A 19,520-nucleotide genomic window follows, 5' to 3' on the forward strand; every position below is an offset into this window, starting at 1 on the left:
GTATTCCTTTTATAAGTAATTGACTTCCTCTGTGGTGATGTACCTTGTCAATGAGAACTGGTGTATTAGTATTATACTAACTTTTATCACTTAAGTTGTATCATATATACTATATCCATACATAGGATATTTAATTACATATGGCTAAATGTTCGTACTTGAAGCTAACACTGGCAAGTAGCAAACATTTGCATATATGTACTGTATTGTACTATGAAAATATGATTTCTGAAGCGTTAACTTTGTCCAAATTTAATTGTTTAATTCCAGCATAACTCTAAAAGTTATTCTTAAGTTATACACTGTACTGAATTTTCCCTCATCTTTCAGACTTGTCATGAATTGAGTCGAAAGGTGTGGCGTGATTTTGAGGAGGTTGTAGGTGAAGTGCGCACCTACACCCATCACCTGCATGGACTGCTCCAGAATACTGAGACTTCTGTCATCAATACTGCTTATAGTCTGGCCACTCAGTACCACAACACTCTCACCACACATGTGAGTAGAGTATAGTCTGGCCACTCAGTACCACAACACTCTCACCACACATGTGAGTAGAGTATAGTCTGGCCACTCAGTACCACAACACTCTCACCACACATGTGAGTAGAGTATAGTCTGGCCACTCAGTACCACAACACTCTCACCACACATGTGAGTAGATTATAGTCTGGCCACTCAGTACCACAACACACTCACCACACATGTGAGTAGATTATAGTCTGGCCACTCAGTACCACAACACACTCACCACACATGTGAGTAGATTATAGTCTGGCCACTCAGTACCACAACACACTCACCACACATGTGAGTAGTCTCTCTTACTCTAAGTTTCAAGATGTTAAAGTTGGTCTTGCTAGTTTTTACCTTGACTGATTTTGGAATATTTCAGAGACTGACCATACTAAAGGAGAAAATTCACGTTTGTAAAGTAATTTTAGGAGGAGTGTGGTGCACTATCTTAAATAGAAATGTGCATTTGTGATGTCCAAGTACTTATTAGATTGTCTAAATTGTAATAATTTTCAGAATTGGATATGAAATTTGAACATTCAATAAAATGAATGAAGATCTAAATATATATTTCAAAGCATTGTAATGACCAAGCTCAGAAACAATAACCAAATTTAGTTGCTCGTTTTTTGGGGGAGGGAATCCCTTGTGGCTCCATGAAGCTAATACAGTATATACGGATATTTATTTTATTTATTTATTTATTTATTTATACTAGAAGGTACATTGGATTGTGAGAGTATATAATAATATTTTATTTAGGAAAAGTACATACATAGAGGCAGAGTTACAAACATTCTGATTGATTTATAGATAGATCTAGTACATACAATAGCTAAAGCCACTATTACGCAAAGCGTTTTGGGCAAGGTGAGGTGGGGAAAAAAACACTTGGACTAAAACTTAAAAGTAATTGAGCTTAAAGTATAAATTGCATTGAAAGAAAAAAAAAAGATAAAAAAGGGGGGAACATGGTAGAAAATAGTTAAAATACAAGTTGGTCAACAAACAGCATTGTTTAAAAAAAAATAGTAGGACATGGGTTGACATTTAGGGGTAAGGTAGGTAACAGGGAGTTAATTAGGTAGTACTTAGTTTTCATCTTAAACTGGTTGAGAGAGATACAGTCTTTAACATGATTGGGAAGGTTATTCCACATTCTGGGTCCCTTTGTGTAGAGCATTTCTAGTTTGATTAAGTCATACTCTTGGAATATCAAATAGGTATTTGTTTCTGGTGTGGTGCCCATGGGTTCTGTTACAACCTTCTAAGAAGCTTTTAAGGTCAGGAGTGACGTTACAATTCAGAGTTTTAAATATATAGAATACACATGAGAGGATGTGCAGTGACTTAATATCTAACATATTCTGAGATTTGAGTAAGGGTTGAGTATTAGGAAAAAAAAATAGTGAACGGTGATTCGTGGAACAGTGATGTGGAATGGGTATCACAACAACATATAAGTTGGAAGTGAAGGAAAATCGTGCATAGAATATTATAAATATAGAATACTAGAAATATAGAATAGTGGCAAGAGGCGGCATCAGTGGTTATAAATCGGGTAACTGGAAACTGGTGACATCAACCTGGGACACAAGAGGTCACCTGTATTCACCGGGGACCAGCTTTGCTACCCTACGCTAAGTACCTGCCGTAAAGTTTGAACAAAATAACATACATAATATTACTAATATACGGTATACATATAATATTATAAATATTAAACATATAAATATATATACATATAAATATATATACATATAATTTTATAAAGAGTTAAAAGGACTGACATCAACAAGTGATCCATACATTGACTCTCAAATACAACACAATACACCAGACAATGGAGAGGTGTGGCGAGTGTTCGGGAGTACTGGGAAGACGTAATGCAGGCGTAACGTGCTGCATCTGTAACATAAGATTTCACCTGGGCTGTACAGAATTAGCTCCAGGATGCATAAAAAGGCAAGGAATTTACTGGGTTTGCAAAGATGACAGATTAATGTTAGAGAACATAACTAAACTGATGAAAAACATTCCCGAGTCACAGAGATTATCATTCACAGACAGGCTACCAGTGATATATGCGGACTGGGAAAAGTCAACATTGGATAACGACCAAAACTCAGGAACAGATAGTTTGGAGAACGGCAGCAGTAGTGTGGAGGAGGAGACTATTGTGGTACAAAATAACAGCAATATTGCAGAGCCAGATAATATAAACGATGAGAGCAACAGTGAGACAGAGTGCATAGATGAAGGAATTGGGACGAAAAACGGAGATGGCTCCAATAAAGAGGTAGACAAGACAGTCACAGATATAAATACCTTGAAAAATGCAAAACCGGAACACATTTGCAAATTCCACGCTAAAGGAATATGCAAATATGGAAAATTAGGAGCAAAATGCCATTTTCTGCATCCTCGAAAATGCAGGAACATGTTGGAGAGGGGTACATGCCGTTTTGGAACAGGGTGTAGATACTTCCACCCTAAATTATGTCAATTTTCAATTAGGGACAAAAAATGCTACAATCTTCATTGTCTGGAATTCCATGTGAGAGGTATAGAGCGTTATAGACGGGAAGATCAATATAACACTACTGGAAATTTTTTAGAGGAAGGCAGAAACAGAGTAGTAAATATAAGAGAGGAACAGTCAGATGGAACCACTACAGGATTACAGAGGGGAACGGAGATACCCACAAGACTGGAATTCAAATTACCAACAAGCACACAGGTACTACACCAGACAAATCCCGTCCTACTACCAAAACTGGACGAATCACTTCCAAAACGACACACCCTGGACGCAAACACAGTGGCCTCCTTACCAGAGCCTCAGATATTAACACCAAGTAAGGCTTCCAGCACTTCCACTAACACGATAACATCATTTATATTTGCCAACATCCAGGGTATAAAAACACGCAAAACCAACAAAGTTCAATTTATAGATGGTCTCCTTCATGAGGCAAATGCAGTGTTTGCAGCCCTAACAGAAACCCACACAAAGGACTACCATGATGGTGAAATATGGATCTCAGAGTACAATCATTTCAGATGTGATAGGAAACACCGGCTTCAGGGTGGGGTCAGCCTCTACATCAAAGACACACTCATCTGTACTGAGCTGCTAAACACCTCAAATGATATGGTGGAAGTGCTGATAATCAAAATAGAGATTTTAAATGTAGTTATTGTCCTAGTATATAAGTCACCGGAGGCAAACCCTCAGCAGTTTAAAGACTGTAGCGAGTAGATTATCCCAATAATATACTCGCTCCAAATATAGTGTTAATATTCCTGTCAACCTTTGGAGATGAATGAGGTGAGGCGTTGCCCGGGCAACACGGTGAGGTGTTGCCCAAGCAATATAAGCAGCGGTGTAGCGAACATTGGCGAGTCTACTTTCAAGTGTGGTCTAGAGCAGACACTTGCGAGATACTGTACCAACGCTCAGTGCGCTCAACTCTCACCAACGTATCACCTGTGTACTTCTGTATATTCGACCAAATATATATATAGTATCTTAGTGTCTGTGTTTATTTGTCACCATACTTTACGTAACAATAGAACCGTTACAAAACCAACTAATGAAAATAGAACACTGCTTGGAAAACCTCACAAATCCAGCTCCGAACATCATCCTGCTTGGGGACTTCAACCTACGGCACCTGAAATGGAAGCACCTGGCTAATACAGTAATATCAGAAAGAATACCAGGAAGTAGCCTAAATGAACAGGCACATGCAAATGACCTGCTACGGATGTGCGACAGGTTAGCCTTAAACCAGCAAATAGTAGAACCAACTAGGAAGGACAACACGCTGGACCTCATTTTCACTAATAATGATGAATTGATCAGGAACATAATGATTACAAATACCTGTTACTCAGATCACAACTTAATTAAAGTTATGACAACCATGGGGAGTAGACCTTCAAAACCAGTCCAGATTCCCGGTGGAGAAGATTTCAGCAAATTCAACTTAAATAATAAACAGATAAACTGGGAGCAAATAAACCAGGACTTCACAGAAATAAACTGGGAAGAACAGCTAGAAAATGCAAACCTGAACCAGTGCCTGGAAAAAATAAGCTCAGTAGCACTAGAAATATGTTCAAACCGCATACCTCTAAGAAAAAAAAAGAGGAAGAGATGCAGATTGGAACGGGAACGTCGTTCCCTATATAGGCGAAGAAAACGAATCGCGGAACAACTTGAGAGTCGCACCCTATCTCAAGAACGGCGAAGAAGGTTAGGTAGAGAAATAGAAACAATTGAATGGAAGCTACAAGAATCATACAAAACCCAGGAGAGGCAAAGAGAGCAAAAGGCCATCAGTGAAATAGAAAGAAATCTGAAATATTTTTTTCTCCTATGCAAAATCAAGATCAAAAACCACATATAGTATCGGGCCCCTGCGAAAGGGAGATGGAACTTTCACCGATGACAACAAAGAAATGAGCGAGCTACTGAGGACGCAGTATGACTCTGTTTTCAGCGAGCCATTAAACACACTAAAGATTGATAACCCAAATGAATTTTTCATGGATACGATACCAACATCAAATCATATATCAGACGTCACCCTATCCCCACTGGATTTTGAAGAAGCCATAAATAGTATGCCTATGCACTCTGCACCAGGCCCGGATTCTTGGAACTCCATATTCATAAAGAACTGTAAAAAACCACTATCGCAGGCCCTCCACATTCTGTGGAGACAAAGCCTAGATACTGGCGTTATTCCTGATATACTAAAAACAGCAGAGATAGCACCACTTCGTAAAGGAGGAAATAAGGCTGAGGCAAAAAATTACAGACCGATAGCGCTAACATCGCACATCATAAAAAATTTTGAGAGAGTGCTAAGAAGTAAAATCACAAAATACATGGAATCACAGCAACTCCATAACCCCGGACAACATGGTTTCAGAACAGGGCGCTCTTGCCTGTCGCAGTTGCTGGACCACTATGATATGGCATTAGATGCTATGGAAGACAAACATAACGCGGATGTAATTTACACAGATTTCGCAAAAGCTTTTGATAAATGTGACCATGGTGTTATTGCACATAAAATGCGTTCAAAAGGAATTACCGGAAAAATAGGCAGATGGATCTACAATTTCCTGACCAACAGAACCCAATGTGTAATAGTCAACAAAATAAAATCCAGCCCATCAACCGTGAAGAGCTCAGTCCCCCAGGGTACTGTGCTTGCTCCAGTACTTTTTCTCATCCTCATTTCGGACATAGACAAGAACACAACCTATAGCACTGTATCATCCTTTGCAGATGACACTAGGATCTTCACGAGAGTAGGCAACATAGAGGACACGGCGAACCTCCAGTCAGATGTAGATCAGGTCTTTCTATGGGCTACAGAAAATAATATGGTGTTTAACGAAGATAAGTTCCAGCTCATGCACTATGGAAAAAATGAAAATATAAAAACGGAAACCATGTACAAACCTCAGGCAAATCATAACATAGAACGAAAAGGCAATGTAAAGGATCTGGGTATACTCATGTCGGAAGACCTTACCTTTAAAGAACACAATAAAGTAGCCGTCACAACTGCAAGAAAAATGACAGGTTGGATAACAAGAACTTTTCACACTAGAGATGCTATACCGATGATGATACTTTTCAAAACGCTTGTGCTCTCTAGAGTAGAGTACTGCTGCACAATGACAGCACCTTTCAAAGCTGGAGAAATTGCTGACCTGGAGAGCGTGCAGAGATCCTTTACTGCTAGAATCCACTCAGTAAAACATCTAAACTATTGGGACCGACTAAAGAGCCTAAAACTGTACTCCCTTGAGCGCAGGCGGGAGAGGTACATAATAATTTACACGTGGAAAATATTAGAGGGGCTGGTCCCAAACCTGCACACAGAAATAACATCACACGAGACCAGAAGACATGGCAGGATGTGCAGAATACCCCCGTTGAAAAACAGAGGTGCAACTGGTACTCTGAGAGAGAACTCTATCAACATCAGAGGTCCGAGACTGTTCAACACGCTTCCACTACACATAAGGGGCATAACTGGCCGACCCCTCACAGTGTTCAAGAGAGAACTGGATAAGCACCTCCAAAGGATACCTGATCAACCAGGCTGTGACTCATACGTCAGGCTGCGAGCAGCCGCGTCCAACAGCCTGGTTGATCAGTCCGGCAACCAGGAGGCCTGGTCGACGACCGGGCCGCGGGGACGCTAAGCCCCGGAAGCACCTCAAGGTAACCTCAAGGGTACCGAGTGATGTCTGGGGCCAGAGTTTAGGCACAATACAGCATATTGATAGCACATATAAGAAAAACAGCAATGATCACAATGGTAAAGTTGTTTGAATTCGGTACATAAAGATTGGGGGATTGGGTAGCACAAGATACAGTGCAATTTTAAAGCACAAGGTAGGACACTATGAAGATGAATTTAGGTACTTTTTGGTTTTGTTTTTGAATGAGGAAAAAAATGGACAGCTTCTCAATTCATTAGGGAGTGAGTTCCATAGACTAGGTAAATCTATCCCTATCTTACATATGGTATCTGTGCATGGAGTTCAACCACTGCAAATTACCTAAAGCCGATCATCGCTAAGCAAAAATCTGCTATCAGAACTGTAACGAACTCTGTCGTCAGACAACACACAGCCCTTAACATGCTAAACATTCACTCACTGCACACATTCATGAGCTATCTACATGTACAAAACCTTGTTCCTAAATGCTGAACTTGATCTGAAGCTTTTCCTTGACAGGTGTAATAGAAGCCATGAGCACCACACCAGAAATAAATATCGCTTTGATATCCCAAGGCAGGCTAAATCTGTACAAACATTCCATGCAAATAAAAGGGCCCAGTCTTTGGAACTCCCCAAAGAATTGAAAAATTGTCCAACCTACCTTCTTCAAAAATCTTAAAAAGTAAAACCAAAAAAGTACTGTACCTAATTTCATCCTCATAGTTTCCTACCTTGTGCTTCAAACTTGCAATTTATCTTGTACCATCCACTTCTGCAATATTAGTACAGTTCTGTACTTACGACTGACTAATTAAGTACTTATTCTTTACCAGTGTAGTCAGCTCCGTCAATTTTTGTTGTTGATAAAAAACTTGATACAATGTACTTTTTCAACTTACTTGTAATGTTAGCATTTAGGGCAGGTTCTTAAGCTATGCATGTTAGTGCCATTGCAAGAATTTAAAACTATCACTAATCTACTCTCTAGAACCCATTGTATTGTCTTGTAAATAAATTGTTATTATTATTATTATTATTTATTATTATTATGTAAATACTGTAGCTCAAAAGAATGTGTGGAGTTTAGGAATTTAAACAGAGGAGCTGTGTGTTGTCTGAAGACAAAGTTTGTTTTAGTTTTGCTAGCAGATTTTTGCTGGGTGGTGATCAACGTGAGGTAATTTGCAGTGCTTGTACCCCATGCACAGATTTCGTATGTTAAACAGGAATAGATTAGCGAGTACAGTAGTATAGTGTAAGAAGAGCAGAGCAGGAAATGTCTGATTTCTGTGGCGAGGCCTGTCAGCTCCCTGAAGCTATCATCACTGATTGTGCCATACTACCTAGTGTCATCAGTTGCAGAGCTCTTTCTGTGGGGGAGCCTCATTGGCTCCTTGGAGCAACCAGACTGATATGCGATATTTTAGTCTGGGGCATCAGTCAATTGGAGTTAGCGTACTGGTGACCACGAGCCATAACCTGCCCCCCCCCCTCACAGAGGCACATGGAGAAATGGCCTACGGAAACCCCCATGTGGTTGGGGGCATTCCATGTCTGCCATCAACTAGGGTTAGCACCCAGAAAGGTAGGCATAACAAAACAAACCCCACTTGGTAAGAAAATACAACTGAACAGAGCAACAGAACTCCCCCAACACCCAAGGAAAGAAGCTAATGAAATACACCACCGCCGCGCCGTTTGTCTGCGCAGTCGTTCCCTCCCTGGGAGAGGGGGAAGGGAGGGAACTCCCTGCACCGGCTTCTCACACCCCCAGTTCATTGGCTGATGCAATCTGGGGCTGTCGTCAACCCCGGCCTCAATTGTTTGGCAATTCTTTTTCCTTAGTGGTTTTCTTTGATGTTTGTGGTGTTATGGCCAGGTGTAACATTAGTGAACTGGGCCTGCTTGCACTTCAGACTGCGGTCAGCAGTCTCCGTGGTGTAGTGGTAAGACACTCGCCTGGCGTTCCGCGAGCGCTATGTCATGGGTTCGTATCCTGGCCGGGGAGGATTTACTGGGCGCAATTCCTTAACTGTAGCCTCTGTTTAACGCAACAGTAAAATGTGTACTTGGATGAAAAAACAATTCTTCGCGGCAGGGGATCGTATTCCAGGGACCATAGGATTAAGGACTTGCCCGAAACCCTACGCGTACTAGTGGCTGTACAAGAATGTAACAACTCTTGTATATATCTCAAAAAAAAAAAAAAAAAAAAAAAAAAAAAAAATTAGGGCTACCCTCGCTGGACACCCTGTAAGTACCAACCTTGGGTGCTAGCATTACCTTCTATAATGTCTTAGGGACTCCTCTTCCATACGGGTTCTTGCTGCTCAGCATTTACCCCCGCCCTTGGGGCCAGCTGGGGTTTGGTGGCCCTTATTTGGCCTTGGGTAGGGATATAGTGGTATTATTGTTTGGGTGCAGCCAACTACCTACACAGTGGTCAGTTCTTGTTTCCTCTGGGGACGTTGTACTTTTGTGGGGGGTTTTCTTTTCTTTTTGTTTGTTTTGCCTGGTGGGGGTCTGCCTGGCATGGCTATTGGTCCACATACAATAATTTGGTGGCCTGCCACTTGGCCCCCCATGATTGTACACATCACAGGGGTTTATGTTCGATCCCTCCCACTAGTTGGCTTTGGGTCAAACTGGTTAGCTACACCTTGCCTGGGATTTATATAGCAGTCAGCCTATGGGCCCTGAAAAACTCTGTTGGGGCTCGGTGGACCTATGGATGCATCTTCAGTTCCAGTTCGCCTCTTGCGAGTTTGAAGGTGCTGTGTGTCCTTGTCTCAGGGTGACATTCTGAAACCATTGATATTCGGGTACAGGCAGCATCCACGTTGTATGTTAGGTTTAGGTTGCTGCAATGTGCCTAGACGAGGGTCCGGCACTCAATGCCTCCACATCCTCCCCAAGCCAGTCTGAGGACAACTGAAGAATGGAAAAGAAGCACAAAACTGAGGCCAAATGCCCGTGAGCGCGCAAATCATCATCCTCCAAAGATGCCGAAAGGGTAGGAACCGGCATGTGCAGCTGCACAAGGCCAACAACCTGAGGAAGCACAGGGGTGAACAGGCATGCATTAAGGCACCCAAAATCACCCCCTGAAGTACACCTTCAGAACAGTAGCAGCCTCTCGCCATTCGAGCGTGTGGGTCCACCAAAACCCACACCACACTCCCTGCAAAAAAGAAGGGCAGTCTACAAGCCAGGAAGACTCCGGAACCTCATAATGAACCCAATACAGGGAAGAGCCGTACTCAAACTAGGACAGATCCATCACAGAGGGAAAACCCAGGACTCGCAGGAGGTAAGCAACAAGAGCCTCCCGAAACTTCTTAGGTGGGATTTGAGAGGCAGGAAACCTCTGGAAAGAGGGAGCCAAGAAACCCAAGGGAATCCGGAACTGAACCTGGGGTGGAGCCGACCCTAAATCAAACATGTACACGGAAGATGGGTGGTGGGGTAAGAAAACCCCTTCCCCTGCAACAACAAACCCCGCGATGAGGGCACCAAAACCCAAGCGGGATCAAAGGGGGGCCCATGCCCCCAGAGTGACTACTCCCCAGCCCTGGAAGCCTCCAAGTGAGGCTCTGGGGCAAAGCTGTCCTCCACACCCTCTACCCCACACATCCATAGGTAGGGCCTCGTAGCCTGGTGGATAGCGCGCAGGACTCGTAATTCTGTGGCGCGGGTTCGATTCCCGCACGAGGCAGAAACAAATGGGCAAAGTTTCTTTCACCCTGAATGCCCCTGTTACCTAGCAGTAAATAGGTACCTGGGAGTTAGTCAGCTGTCACGGGCTGCTTCCTGGGGGTGGAGGCCTGGTCGAGGACCGGGCCGTGGGGACACTAAAGCCCCGAAATCATCTCAAGATAACCTCAAGATAACCCCTGAAGAACAGGCTGAGTCCAGGGAAAAGACAGCTAAGAAGGGGGTCTGCTGGTAGGACCCAGAAGCCTCGGCAGGAGGAGGAGGCTGCTCAGCTGGGGCAGCCCCCAAAATTGCCCGAGTTTCATCACAATCCAAATCCCACCCTGACTCAGAAACCCTCAGACATTTGGGAGTCGGGAGCAGGGCGAAAACCACCACCCGGGGAAGGACTTGCAGGCTGGAATTGAACCAGAGCTGAAGCAACGAGCGCCCCAAGTCCTGGTACCTAAAACCAAAACGGGACAGCCCAGGGACATCCGAGCTGACAACCAATCTAGTGTGTTGCAGTAACCTGAACCTAGTATGCAATGCGGAAGCTACCTGAACCCTAATCTCAATTACAGTAGAATGAGTGAACTGGAGCATGAGCAGAGAACATTTCTCGCAGGATTCCAGGTCAGATATGTCATTGACTCAACAGGCAGCATATCAGAGGCAAAACAGGTAACTGTGACTCTAAGACAAGGACACAGTACAACCTTCAAACTTGCGCAAGGCGAGGTGGATTTCAGAAGACACATCCATCGGTCAACCAAGCCTCGACGGGGTTTTGCAGTGCTACTAAGCCAGTGGACCCCAAATGTCAACAAAGATGGAGATGGGCTATAAACTGGACCCCCTGTTATGTGTACAAGCACGAGGCCCTTGAAAAGGACCCCCAAAATACCCTAGGTGGACTGAAAGTCAAACAAGGCAGACCCTCTCCAGGCAAGGGAAAACAAAAATAAAAGAAAAACCCAGCAAAAGTTCAACGCCACCAGAAATAACAGAAATATGGCTGCAACATAGGGAAGCATGCAATGCAGTACTTTGCAACACCAACCAGCAACACCATTTCTTCCCACTTTCTACCCAAGGCCAAACAAAGGCCACAAAACCCTAACTGACCCCAAGGGTGGGGCAAATGCCAAGCAGCAAGAACCCGTACCGAAGTGGAGTACCAAAGGCACTAGGGAAGGCAGCCCTAAAACCAAAGGGTAGTACTTACAAGGTGATTAGGGAAGACAGCCATAAGCACATATAGCCCCAGTACACTGATGTTACTCCTGGCGACCTCACCACAAAGAGCAGAAAGCACCGCAAAGACATAAATCAAGTTACGGGCTCACCATAGCCCGTGCTACATGGAACTTTGGAACATGGAACTAATCTTTAACAACAAACAACCGCAAAGACGTCAAATTCCACCAAGAAATACAGGCCAAAGTTGACCGCCCCAGAGCGCATCAGCCTATGAACTGAGGATTGAGTAGCCAGTGCAGGGGGTCCGGGGCTCCCGCTCCCCCCCCTCCCGGGAAGGTGAGGGCTGCACAGACAAGCGGCGGTGGTGAATGACGTTTGGTTGTTTCCCTATATTTTCTGGGGGAAGCCCTATTGGCTTCCCGGAGCTATCCAGGCTGAATGGATATGTATACTGTAGCTTTCTGGCATCAGTCAATGTGCTTGGAGTTCTTGCCTACTGGGGACCACAAGCCAGAACCTGGCCCCCCTCAGAAGAGGCACGAGGAGCAGTGGCCTATAGAAACCCCCCTGTGGTTGGGAGCATTCTGTGTCGCCCATCGACCAGGACAGGCACCCAGAAAGGTAAGCGCCCCAAAACAAACACCTATTCTGGTAAAACTATTGCTACCGAAAGCTGAAGAAAAGGACAACTCCTCAAGCGAAAATTAGCAAACGAGTACGTCATCGTCGTGTTGCCGTGCCGCCCTCTGAGCAACGTTTGTTGTCTGTTCGTACTCCAGTTTACCCAGGCTTCTGATACTGATATGAGGGTGCAGGCAGCAGCCTCATTGCATGCTCAGTTTTGGTTGCTGCAATGCGCTCGGTTGATTGCGGCCCCGGATGTCCCGAGACTGCCCTGTTTTAGTTTTTTTTTTGAGATATATACAAGAGTTGTTACATTCTTGTACAGCCACTAGTACGCTTAGCGTTTCGGGCAAGTTCTTAATCCTATGGTCCCTGGAATATGATCCCCTGCCGCGAAGAATCGTTTTTTCATCCAAGTACACATTTTACTGTTGCGTTAAACAGAGGCTACAGTTAAGGAATTGCGTCCAGTAAATCCTCCCCGGCCAGGATACGAACCCATGACATAGCGCTCGCGGAACGCCAGGCGAGTGTCTTACCACTACACCACGGAGACTGCTAATAGGGACCCGGACATAGGGGTGGGGGTCGCTTCGGCTCTGGTTCCGGCCATCCCTCCTAGTCCTTTCCCTTCGGTTGTACGTTCAGTTCTTCCCCCCCCCCCTCTCTTGCTTCCGGCTTCGAAATGTCTGAGGGTTTCGGAGTCGTGGGCAGGATTTAGTTGGTGTCGAGACTCGGGCGGTCTTGGGGGAGTCCCCTTCTGAGAATGCAGCGGTGGCATTCGAGCTTGATCTTCCTGCCGAAGCTTCTGGGTCTGATCAGTGGGCTCCCTTCATTCCAGCTTTTTTGGCTGCTCCCGCTTCTACTTTAGGGGCGGGGAATCTGGAGGACGGCTCGGCACTGGGTCCCCTGGGTGGGGTTCCTTGGGCTGGGAAGGGGGTTGACTTGAGGGCCATTGGACCCCCACTTGGGTTTTTCTGCCCTCTGGGCGGGGCTTAGTGTTACAGGGTGAGGGGTTCTCTTTCGATCCCTCCTTGTACGAGTTGAATTTGGTGTCTACCACTCCCAGGGCTTGGTTCCGTGATCCCGTGGGTTCCTCGCTTCCGTTCTTCCGGAGGTTTTCGGCCTCCCACTTCCCGTCTAAGGCTTTCGGCTTCCTTGGTGGCTGTCCTCGGTTTAGCTTGAGTTGGATGTGGGTGCGCTGGGCGCTGCCACAAGTTCAAGCACATTGCCCTCTGCTGTGCAGTCATTATCTGCTTGTTGAAGTAGTTTGCGTCGCTCCTGCGGCATGTGGTTTCGCGGTTTTATGCTTCTTGCCTCGCATGTCGGCAGGCTGGGCATGCTGCTTCTTTGGAATCCGCTTGGGCCCTGGCTCTTAGGTTGTCTTCTCCCTTTTTTTCATTGTTGTTTGCAGTCTGCGGTGGTGCAGTATTTGCAGGCGGCTTCGGTTACTTGTTTGCCAATGTCGAACGTGTTGGTTCTCTGGGGCGGCTCGTGGGGGCCTTCCCGCAAAGGTTGTGCCAGGGCTTGGGGTTCCTTCTGTTGGGGTAGGCCAGTGTGTCAGATTCGGGGCTGACGCAGCCTTCGGTTCAGTATGTTTCTACTAGGCACTGGGATAGCCCTGTGCGCCGCTTAGGTTCTCCTGAAGTGCGTCGGCCCTTTCGCGGTTCGCCCTGTTGACGGGGGCGGTGGGGGAGAGGCTCGCGCCTGGTCCCACGATTCGTGGGTTTTTCGGATCGTTTCACACGGCCTGTGGTGGCGTTGGTTGGCTCCTCCTCCTGCCCTGCTCCTCCCGTACCCCTTGGGGGGTACGGGGCTCGCAGGGCAGGCCTCCTCTTCTGCGATCTGTCAAGTCATCGCGGATTGGTTTAGCATGGGCATGGTCGAAACGACTTCGTCCCTCAGGTGGGTTTCCGCCTGTTTCCAGTCCCAAAACGGGACTGCGCAGACTTCCGGTTCATTCTGCACTTGTCCTGTTTGAACCCGTGGGTTCAAATGGGACAGGCAACAGCCTGCGGGACCAAACTCTCACAAGTCAAGCCTGGCCTCGGGCTAGGCTTGGTGAGTAAAAGAGCTCCCAGAACCCCCTCGGGCTAGGCTTGGGGAGTAGAAGAGCTCCCAGAACCCCATCAACCAGGTATCAACCAGGGTTGTTTGCTCCTCTTTCCGGATGACTACTGTCCCAGGTCCGTCTTCTGTTGGAGCCAGGTGCTTGGATGGTGTCCCTGGACCTCAAGGACACGTATTGGCATGTCCCGGTTCATCCGAGGTTCAGGGACTGGCTTGGTTTCGTTGTGGGGCGTCAAGCTTACCTCTTTCGTTGTCTTCCGTTCGGTTTGAATCTGACGTCTTGGGTGTTTACTTGCCTTATTCGGGTCGTGGTGGCCTGACTGCGTTTGTTAGGTGTACGGGTTCTGGCCTACCTTGACGACTGGCTGGTTTGGGCTCCCAGCCAGTCCGCGCACCTGCTCGCCAGGGATCTATTCGCGTCGGCGTGGTCGAGGCATCTTCCAGTATACGTGGCGCCCTTCCCCGACAGCGAGGCCATCAGGGTCGATGCTTTTCCGCTGGACTAGGTGAGATGGGTTACTTGTACCTCTTCCCTTTGGTTCACCTTTTGCTCCAGGTCTTGGCTCGTAAGGAGACTTACCAGGGGAAGGTTGTCCTCCTGGATCCTTGGTGGCCGGCCCAGCTTTGGTTTCAGGCGCTGCTTGCTCGGTGTCCGAACCCGAGGGTCTTCCCACAGCTCTGCCTCTTTCAGCAGATCGGGCCAGTCTGGTATAAGGCTGGTTCAGTCTTCTCCTCAAGTCTTTGCGTCTGGAGTTTTTGACACGTGTTCATCATCACTTGTATGGTGCTCAGGTGGCTTCGTTGTTGGTCTCCCATCTGCGTGCTTCATCTTGGCGGCAGAATGAAGTTCCCTAGCGGTCCTTCCGTTTTTTCTTATCACTGCGTAAGTGTTCTTCAGTCTCTGATATGGTTGTTTTGTCCTTTCTTTCTTGGTTGTTCCAGGACCATCATCTTATGCCGAATATTGTCGCCTTGTATCGTGTAGCGTTGGTGGAACCGCTTCAGCTTGCTTTTGGTATTGATGTTACTTCTGCTACGTTCCGCAAGCTGTCTCGTGCTTTGTTTCACCTCTGGCCTGCTCATGTGCCGCCTGAGCCGTCCTGGTCCTTGGACCGGGTGCTCTCGTTTCTCTCTTCTCCTCGGTTTGTTGCCATCAACCAGGAGGCCTGGTTGACGACTGGGCCGCGGGGACGTTAAGCCCCGAAAGCACCGCAAGATAAGGTAAGGCCCTCTGGGGGTCGAGTGGAGAGCTTCATGCTCTCCTCTGGCGAAGGGGTTTCTGCTCTTTTGGTCCTGGGAGGTCGTTTTGTTCGCTTGCAGCTGTCTCCTTCTTTTCTGGCGAAGAATGAGACAGCTGCGTTCTGGAGGGGGCCTAGGGTCGTTGATGCTTGGTTGGTCAGGCAGGGGGTACATCATGTGTTGTGTCCGGTTGCAGCTCTCCGCCGTTATTTGTGTGCCACAGGTTCGGTGGCCGGGGATGCGCTCTGGGTTGACCTGGTCTCCCTTCTTCCCTGTTCCTGGGCTCGGGTCTCTTAGGTCGTCCGCAGGGTTAAGTTTAGCCAGCCTGTGGTCTACCCCTGGGCCCACGACGTTCGTAAGTTTGCTGCTTTGGCTGCCGCCTTTGGCAACATGTCCTGGGTTGACATTCGGGCCCAAGGTTTTTGAAGGTCGAACAGGATCCTGGCAGCTCGCTACCTGGTGAGTGTCCCTGGGCCTAGTAGGGCCTGCATTGCCTTGGGTCGGCGGTTGCAGCCAGTGGTCTCGACTTCCCGTTGAGGAGTGAGGACGGACCGCCTTCCATGTAAGTCCTTTGCTTTTCTTCTCTTTGGATAGTTAGCTCCATGGAGCCGATGGGACTTCCCCCAGAAAACCAGCGTTGAATGTATTGAAACGCCATTTTATGGGCAAGTCTCGGAGGCTCCCTGGCATCCCTCCCTCCCGGTTGGTGGTGTTTTTTCGTGTGTTTTGACATCCAGCCTAAGAACTAGTGTTGGATAGCTGGCGCAAGGGGACTGGGGCTCCCCCTTCCCCCTCCTGGGAAGGGGGATTGTGCAGATGACAGTGCAGCAACATGATGTCATGCTTGTGTTCTAATTTATGTTTAGGAAGCTCTGTCCACTTGTTCGGCTTTTGGTAGGAATAGTTTTACCAGAAAAGGGGTTTGTTTTGGGCCGCCTGGTCGGTGGCAGACATAAAATGCTCCCAACCACAGGGGGGTGAGGGTTCTATAGGCCATTGCTCCTCATGCCTCTTCTGAGGGGGTAAAGTTCTGGCTCGTGGTCCCTGGTAGGCAAGAACACCGTGCACGCTGACTAATGCCAGAAAGATATACATATCTATTCAGCCTGGATAGCTCCTGGGAGCCTCTGGGACTCGCCCAGAAAATGGCATTTCACTACATTCAACGCTGTTTTTTGGGGGGAGTCCTGTGTGTCTGTTCAGTCTTCGGTTGCAATTTCTTAACACTTGGGTTTGTTTTGTTATGCATACCTTTCTGGGTGCCTAACCCCGGATGATGGCAGAAATGGAATGCTTCCAAACACATGGGGTTTCCATAGGCCATTGCTTCCCGTGCCTCTCTGAGGGGTGGCTCAGGTTCTGGGCCATTGTTGTGTGTAGGCAAAACTCATTGACCGATGCCCCAGACTAAGAGAGTGTATATTAGTCCAATAGCTCCAGGAAGCCTCTGGGGCTCAGCCAGATAATGTGTTTCATTACATTCAATGCTGTTTTTTTTAAGAGTTGACTCTACTGTGAACCTGTACTTTCAAATAATAGATCATATTTTGATGCTATAATGCTTAACAGACAAAATACTGGATATGAGGAAAAGTCGAAGCTCACAAACATCCATGTTTATTTGCAGTTTAAGTATTCTGTACTGTATTTTGTCATTGTGACATCTCGAGGCCAGGTTGGTATATTACATGCACTGTATCACGTTGTATTAAAAATGTCTGTACTTACCTCATAATTTTATGTTAAGGAAATGAAACTTGAGCAAGAAATTATCCAGCGTCAAGATATCTTGAAAGAAGCCAAAGCATTCGTGCAAGGAGAAATGTCCGTTTCTCATCCTAAGGATTTGTTGAGTGTATTGCAGAGGCTTGCAGTGTCCTATCCTCTTATGAAGGACAGAAATTACGAGCATGACAACATACTCAGGTATGTATTACAGTACTATTACTAAATAAATTTTTTAAGAATTGTCTATGCTAAATGTTTCATAATAATAATAATAATAATAATAAATAATAATTAATAACAATAATAATAATAATGTTTATTTACCTAATTTACCTGAGGGGGGTTCACTAACCCTAGTGGCCTCAACGAGGACAGGAAGCCGTTGGCTTATCGAATGTCCCCTCATTTGCCTTGATGATCTTTTCCAGGTAGATTATAAAACTTAACACAGTTTTTACATTTACAGATTCTGTGAGTAATTTAGGGAAAGTACATGCAAACAAAATGAATTACAAGGAGAATGTTGGATTTCTAGATAGAGCTAGTAGATACTATGCCTAAAGCCATTAATATGCACAGCATTTTGGGCAAAATGTGGAAAAAAACTTAAAAAGTAAGACTTAAAATTAATTTAGATCAAAAGCATGACTTGAACTGAAGTAAAAAAAAAAAAAAAAAAGAATGACAATAATTACATGTTGAATTATACAGCAGAAATTGCAACAAAACAGCAGATAGTAATTTTAACTAAATAAACAGATGGACTACAATTTTCTTAGTTTATACATGGCAGATATCAGCAGTTTTACAAGTTAATCATTAATGTTTGATAATAGCAAGACATAGGTTGACATTTAGGAGGCAAGGTAGGTTACATGGATTTGATTAGGTAGTATTTAGTTTTTCTCTTAAACTGGCTGAAAAAGATACAGCCTTTGACGTGATTGGTAAGGTCATTCCACATTTTGGGACCCTTGATTTGCAGAGCATTTCTACATTGGTTAAGTTGTGCTCTTGGAATATCAAATAGATATGTGTTTCTAGTGTGGTGCCCATGGGTTTTGTTGCAATTCTCTAGGAAGCATTCAAGGTCAGGATTAGCATTATAGTTCAGAGCTTTATATACAGTATATAATGTACACTTGAGAGCATGTACTGTGACTTCATATCCAACATATTCAAAGATTTGAGTAAGGATGCCGAGAGCTGTCTGGGGCCAGAATTTGTTATTGTTTTAATAGCATATTTGTGTTGATTAATTAGAGGACGTAGATGATTTTGAATAGTAGAACCCCAAGCACAGATACCATAAATGAGATAAGGATAGATGAGTGAGAAATAGAGCATTACCAGGACGGACGGACGGACACACACACACACACACACACACACACACACACACACACACACACACACACACACGCACAAGCTAGAATATGCAGCCGTTGTGTGGTGCCCATATCTTAAGAAGCACATCAACAAACTGGAAAAGGTGCAAAGACATGCTACTAAGTGGCTCCCAGAACTGAAGGGCAAGAGCTACGAAGAGAGGTTAGAAGCATTAAACATGCCAAAACTAGAAGACAGAAGAAAAAGAGGTGATATGATTACTACATACAAAATAGTAACAGGAATTGATAAAATCGACAGGGAAGATTTCCTGAGACCTGGCACTTCAAGAACAAGAGGTCATAGATTTAAACTAGCTAAACACAGATGCCGAAGAAATATAAGAAAATTCACCTTCGCAAACAGAGTGGTAGACGGTTGGAACAAGTTAAGTGAGAAGGTGGTGGAGGCCAAGACCGTCAGTAGTTTCAAAGCGTTATATGACAGAGTGCTGGGAAGACGGGACACCACGAGCGTAGCTCTCATCCTGTAACTACACTTAGGTAATTACACTTACGTAATTACACACGCACACACACACGCACATACTGATATTATATATATTATGTGAGAAATCTTTAAAGAATTCTGATAAAGAAAGAGATCTAGGGGTGGTTCTAGATAGAAAACTATCACCTGAGGACCACATAAAGAATATTGTGCAAGGAGCCTATGCTATGCTTTCTAACTTCAGAATTGCATTTAAATACATGGATGGCAGTATACTAAAGAAATTGTTCATGACTTTTGTTAGGCCAAAGCTAGAATATGCAGCTGTTGTGTGGTGCCCATATCTTAAG

General features: G+C 45.4%; 1 protein-coding gene across 2 annotated transcripts in view; it reads left to right on the plus strand.

Annotated features, from left to right (window-relative positions):
- The window catches only part of LOC123755724 (RING finger protein 17), a 928,112-nt gene that overhangs the window by 451,635 nt on the left and 456,957 nt on the right, over positions 1 to 19,520 (plus strand). The window contains exons 9-10 of one of the 2 annotated variants that reach the window (XM_045738465.2): positions 331 to 498; positions 17,351 to 17,529. In XM_045738465.2, the coding sequence (XP_045594421.2) occupies positions 331 to 498; positions 17,351 to 17,529 (347 nt within the window). Of the gene's footprint in view, positions 1 to 330; positions 499 to 599; positions 655 to 17,350; positions 17,530 to 19,520 lie in introns of those variants that run through there. The other variant, XM_069300037.1, reaches the window with a different exon arrangement.

The sequence above is a fragment of the Procambarus clarkii genome, chromosome 43, assembly GCF_040958095.1.
Source record: "Procambarus clarkii isolate CNS0578487 chromosome 43, FALCON_Pclarkii_2.0, whole genome shotgun sequence".
NCBI lineage: Eukaryota > Metazoa > Arthropoda > Malacostraca > Decapoda > Cambaridae > Procambarus > Procambarus clarkii.